The sequence below is a fragment of the Solanum tuberosum genome, unplaced genomic scaffold, assembly GCF_000226075.1.
Source record: "Solanum tuberosum cultivar DM 1-3 516 R44 unplaced genomic scaffold, SolTub_3.0 scf00035, whole genome shotgun sequence".
Classification (NCBI taxonomy): Eukaryota; Viridiplantae; Streptophyta; class Magnoliopsida; order Solanales; family Solanaceae; genus Solanum; species Solanum tuberosum.
In genome coordinates, this window is record NW_006238963.1 from 2,141,742 (window position 1) to 2,147,919 (window position 6,178).

General features: G+C 33.0%; 1 protein-coding gene across 1 annotated transcript in view; it reads left to right on the forward strand.

Moving 5' to 3' along the window:
• The first annotated feature begins 1,502 nt into the window (after positions 1-1,502).
• Positions 1,503-6,178, forward strand: part of LOC102590064 (acylpyruvase FAHD1, mitochondrial) — an 8,280-nt gene continuing 3,604 nt past the window's right edge. The window contains exons 1-2 of the mRNA XM_006342761.2: positions 1,503-1,802; positions 2,336-2,501. Coding sequence (XP_006342823.1) covers positions 1,572-1,802; positions 2,336-2,501 — 397 coding nt within the window. The 5' untranslated portion in view covers positions 1,503-1,571. The remainder of the gene's footprint in view (positions 1,803-2,335; positions 2,502-6,178) is intronic.

Below are 6,178 nucleotides of genomic sequence, written 5' to 3' on the forward strand. Positions count from 1 at the left end.
TCCTTCATATGAAGATTGGAGTACTCTGTGGCTGGAAAATTTTAATGTTGAAGAATGTCGCAGTGTTGAAGAACTTATGTTATTGAAGGAGAAATTAGAAGAAAACAGAGATGAACTTATTTTGAAGATGGAGGCTGAGTTTATTGATTCATTACTTGTTTAATTTTGATATAAAGTTTCATTTAATTAGATTAGTGATTACTGGTGTATTTGAACTCATCAGTTACTTGGAAAATATTAACTTACACAATTAAAAATTTATATCAAATACAAAACAAAAGACAAATCATAAACAGAGTTACAAAATAAAATAAAATAAAATAATGTAATATTATTTTTATAATCTTAATCATTAAAACATATCAAATGAATACACAATTTTTACATTCGAGAACGATTTGTAAACTTGTTCATATGTTTATGTTTTGTTTTCGGTATAAAAGTGTTCCTTATAGTGAAGTATCATAATTGCCCTTGACAGCAATAAAAATTTTTTGTTTGTATTGGTTATCACAGTTAATATAAGAACTAAAATAATTAATTTTAATTAATTAAAGATTAAATCTAAAAAGTAAGAAGTAAGATATCATAGGAATTAAAATCAAAATAAGGCAATAATATAGGGACGAAAATAATTATATTTCTTATATTATGTACAGATTCATTGATTACATTCTTTTGAAAGATTCATTCGATATATATGTGAATCAGAAGCTGAATTAGAAGTTTTGCCCTAGTTATCCTTTGTTTGGATGTTCAATGCTAAACATGAACAAGTACTAAAAAATTAATATTAATACATATATATTTGCAATTTTATATTAGGATTATTTTTTTTGAGATGTTTATCTGCAAAAACACTAAAATGGAAGATCATTTCTATAATTAACCACTAAAATGAAAGATCATTTTTTTTGAGATGTTTATCTGCAAAAACACTAAAACCTTTGATTTATTACTCAACAATTCCATCCAAAACCTCCTACAAAAGCAGTACATGATTTGCCTACACATGACGATGAAGAAATTGTGACATATAATAGGTGTTGAATTTTAGCATAGCACTATAAATTTTTGCAAGTAATTAAAAATAAATGTTGGAAATTAATTAAGTCTTTTGAGAAAGATGTTTATAAAATTAATTAAACAAAGGTGTAAATTTAAAAAATTAACCGCATATATCCTTTAGCTAGCACAGGTTTCAGACCCATGAATCAATTTTGTGTATGAGTATATTTAATACATGTATCAGTCCATAGAGGTTTAAATTTTCAACTCATAATATTTTATATTTATTTATAAAGAATTATTACAAAAAAAAAATCAAAATAGAAAGTAAACCACGATTTTTTTATTTTATTGTAATGAAGCCAAAAGTGTGTGAAATTATACCATTAATTATTTTTTTTGGTTTTCTGAATTTCAGAATATCAGTTAGAAAAAATAAATAGTACTTGTGCTTTAAATAGTGGTACATCAAGCTTTAAGGACGGTTCCCAGGAAACCAAATTCTCTTCATCTACTACACATTGTTGGTCTCCATTTTCATTTCTTTCAGACTTTTCATACACATGTATACTAATACTACTATGAATGCGAAAATTCAAACATTCACCGTTGGCCGAAACCTAGTGTGCAGTAGCGGTAGAGCAATCGCTAAATCATTTTCATCAAGGAACATGGCCACCACCGGCGCCGCGACGGCAGAACATCAGAACCTTATCAGCGTCGGAAGTAAGATCATCGCCGTCGGTCGTAACTACGCTGCTCACGCCAAAGAACTCGGCAACGCCGTGCCTAAGGTTATTCTCCTTCTCTTTCGCTATCTCTGTCAACTCTTATCTCTGATTGATGCTTTGTTTAAACAGGAAATTTTTAGTGTACTATTTTTAGGTGTAATTTTTTTATTTAACTACCTTAGGAGGCAGTGATTTTATGAATCTGAGTTTATTTGATGAACTGATCGGTCACTGATGATTTAAGGTGATATTCGATGTTCTTAAGAAGTGTAATTTTTTATTTAACATTGAAGGAGCCAATGTTGTTTATTGAACTGATCTGTAATTGATGCTTTTGAGTAAGCTGATTGAGCATAATTGATCAGCACTCGGGGTGTTTTTGTGTAGTTATGATTTAGGAAGGAGCTGGTGTTGCCCTAAACTTGAAGGAGTGATCTATGAATAATTTTTAGCTTCTGAAAGATATAGTTTTCTCTATGAAACCAATAGTGTGATATTTAGAGTACTGATCTGTGATTGATGCTTTTCTTGAAGTTGATTGAGCATGATTATTGTACTAGGTGTATTTATGTGTAATTTTGATTTAATGTTTGAAGGAGCCAGTGTTGTTTATGAAGCCCACATCGTCGTATTTAGAGAACGGAGGGACAATAGAAGTTCCTCATCCATTGGAATCACTGGATCACGAGGTGGAGTTGGCAGTTGTCATCAGCAAAAGAGCTAGGGATGTACCTGAAGCCACTGCTATGGAGTATGTTGGAGGTATTATATTCACATTTGATGTAGCATACTGTACATTTTTCAAATTTGGCAAACCTTGTTTGCTTGATTTTGTATTTTGATTCGTAAAGTTGATCATTTGAGCTGAATTTGACTTTATTTTGCAAGTCTAGCTCTCTAATTTTGTTTGATATAATGCATATGTGATTGTTATTGGGGTGGCCCAGTGGTTTGGGCTTGAGACTTCCATGCTGGAGGTCTCAAGTTCGAAACCCCCTGCCAGCGAAAGCAAGGGGTTTGCCTTCTGGGTCGAGCTCGTCGCACCGGGCTTGCCTAGTGCAGGTTACCTCTCCTATGTGGTTTGCGAGCTATTGTATAGGAGCGGGGGTTTTACCCTGTGCGCACCCAAAGGGTAGCGGCTGCGGGTTTCCCTTATCATAAAAAAAAAGAATAAAGTGCCTCAATAGTTTGTTGACTAATGCAATTTTTGACATCCAATGCCATTTGTTAGGTTACAATATGATGTTGATCTTCTATCATGATTTTTCATTTTGTCCATTCAATTGTGTCTACTCTCTAAGCTACTAAAGCATCACATATAAGAGAAAGTTACTGCTGGGAGCTTTCTTTTGACTTGCGTCTTAATTGATAAAGCAGAGAATTAAAAATTAGAGTGCTCATCGGAGATACTTGCTTCTGCCACTGAAAATGACTTTTACTTTTTCTGATGCTAAGTTTTTGTTCCAGGGGTGTACTGGATTGCTGTTACTGAATGGTGTGTTTTTCTTTTCTTGATAGATTTGTCAGCATAAATGCTTTACCAATCCTGAAGATAAAAGAAATCTTTAGAGATGTTAACTTGCTTTTTTGGTTGGAGATCTTTGACAAGCTACATTAAATCTTTCCCTTTAACTAGTGCTCAGATAATATGTTGTTCCCCCAACCTATCAATTGCATGACTCAATGTAGCTTTTGCACTATTCACTGGTTTAAGATTATAAATAGAAGATATTTAAGCAGTGAACCTTACCGCACAGTAAGCACTCCTGATATTGGGTGTATAGAGGTTCTAATTACCCTGAAAATCTAAAGAAAAAGAGGGGGTAAAAGAAATAAAGAATTCCTCTTCTTTGAGGTAATCTCCAGACTCCATTTGATCTCTTATCACCTATTAGTTAAATTCCACAGTGAACCAGTTAAAACCTCTATGATAAATCTACAAATGTCAATGTAATAATGTAAAAGCACACTACAGTCAACCTCCTCTTTTAACCCTCGTTTAATCACATCAGTTCCTACCACCTCCTTGTCATTATTTATTTCATCAATCTCCTAGTTCTTTTTAAGCTGAAGACCCTAAAGGCTGTTGTCTGGATTTGAGTGAAAAAGCTGTTCTTTCTTCTCTGGTGTTCTATTTTGCATACTTTGTCCCATACTCTTAAATTAGAGTATATAGTCAGGAGCTTGGATTTTTAGAAAGAATTGCTAGTGTTATTAAGGATGGAGTTGCTGAAATAGAGATCTGGAAAGGGAAGGAAGTGCAGAAGTCACAGTTGAGTAGTGAATTTATCTTTGTGAAGTAAATGTCTAATGTCCTTTACTTGCATTATAGATCACTAAGATTTCTGAGGTAACTTGAATAAGTATTCTTAATTTAGAAAGAGAACAACTGAACAAGTATAATGTGTAAAATTGAAGTTATTCAACAACTTCAGCAGCATAGAAAGTTTCAGGCGGAGATCCAAGTTTCATAGACTTCATGTCTGAGGCTTTTGTTGATTGTTGATTCAACAAAACTTAACTAATACGGTACAAAATACCATGGTAGAGTCAGATCAAAGACAATACCAAGTGGCAAAAAGGATGGAGAGATTGAGTTTGATTTCAATGGTGGGATTATTTTCTGCAGTAAAAAGAGAAGAACGAAGAAGATGTGATTCAGAGGGGAAAAAACGATGGGATATGAGGGGTGTGGGTGTAAAAACTTTTTTTAATCTATTTTGGCTCAAGATCTTTCTTTTGGACTATTTGGGGTGCCCACATATCATTGTTTCATTGGTTTCTCTTCCACATCACTGCGTGATAACTTCACACATTATTTATTTGCCTTTCTTGGTAGCTTGTGTTCAATAGATACATATTTAACTAACAGTAAGTGTTCAATAGGTCAGACCCTTAGTTGAGGTGTCTGAAAATTACGGGTAAATTTGAGGGTTTGTCCATGTCTTCAACCAATCATGTTCAATTTCTATTTTAAGTATTTTGCAAATAAAATGCAGTTACTGAATGTAATAAATCATGAAAGCGAAGTCATGAGTTTGTTTGCGAACCTGGAAAGCAAATTCCTGTAATAAGACAATATGTGAGCTCTATTGTAAATGATGTAATTCTTTTCATAATATTTCGTCATACATTCTTTCTCAAAAAAATAAGACTCTCAAAAGAATTTCATCATACAGAATAAGTATGACAATGATCTTGCACTTTATGAAAAAGGACGGTCTTCAAAATGAATATATAATTAATTCTATTTTAGGAGAAATAAATGTAGAACGGGGATGAAAATAGCTCCACAGAAATGTAATTTCCCTTTAGAAGTAGTACCAGTTAGTAATGATAATCTTGGGTTTATGGGTCAGGCAAGCAACAATGATGATAATAGTGCACTGGAGTAGCTAGAAGTTGAGTAGATGATATGAAAAGGCAATTTGCTACAACAATTAATATGTCATAGCAATGTATACGTGATACAGTATATGATATCATTGTCTTCTAGTTACTTATGTAAAGTTTCATCACTTTTGGTTGTACTTGAGCAAGTAATCATGATGTAGAGACAATTGTATAATCTTCACAAGTTTTTATATTAGTAATGCTTACCAATTAGTATGCAAGTGCCTTGTAATCACTATTACAAATATATGTTTTCATATGACATGCAATAGTTGTTCAGGTGGCAAAGGCAGTGAAATGCAATCAAGCTTATAACAGGAAAACATGAAGTTTCACTTTAATGAAGCAAGATAGCATGATGTGTCAAGCTAATAGTGATACAAAAATAGCATGAGGTGTCAAGTTAATGTTACACCCGTAAACTTAAGCTTTCATTTAGAATAAATATAGGCATTCAAAAACCATATGTAGCTAAATTTCCTACTAGTATAAGTAATATTGTTCTCTAGCAGACCCATGTTGAAGCAAGCGAAGAAATTATATTGCTCAAAATGGTTATAAGTAATGGTACTTAGCCGTGCCATTTTCTCTATCTGAAGACGTGTTTTGAAACTTTTGGTATAAAGTTGCATTTTGGTGGTGTCAGATTTGGCACTAAATTTGAGTCATTTGTTTGCCCGAATAATCAGAACTTCTTCCATGCGAAGAACTGATAAGAAGAGATCAATAGATTTAGCGGTTAGGACCCCACAGTGGATGCCAAACTGTTGAAAAATTATCTATGGTTAATTGGTGAAGGAGTACCAATAGCATAAATGTGAATATAAATCGTAAAGTAAATGCAATAAATGTAAAGACACAAAAATATACAACTAAAATGGAGAGGAGTAGAGATCTTATTGATCATGTATTTTTTTTTTGATGACCGTGTATTGATCATGTATTATTGAGATACAACGAGTGTTATATCAAAATGAAAATGTAATAGTAGTCGAGATTACGTATCCACCTTTGTTGTTGGAGAGTTGTTGGGGGGGGGGGGGGGG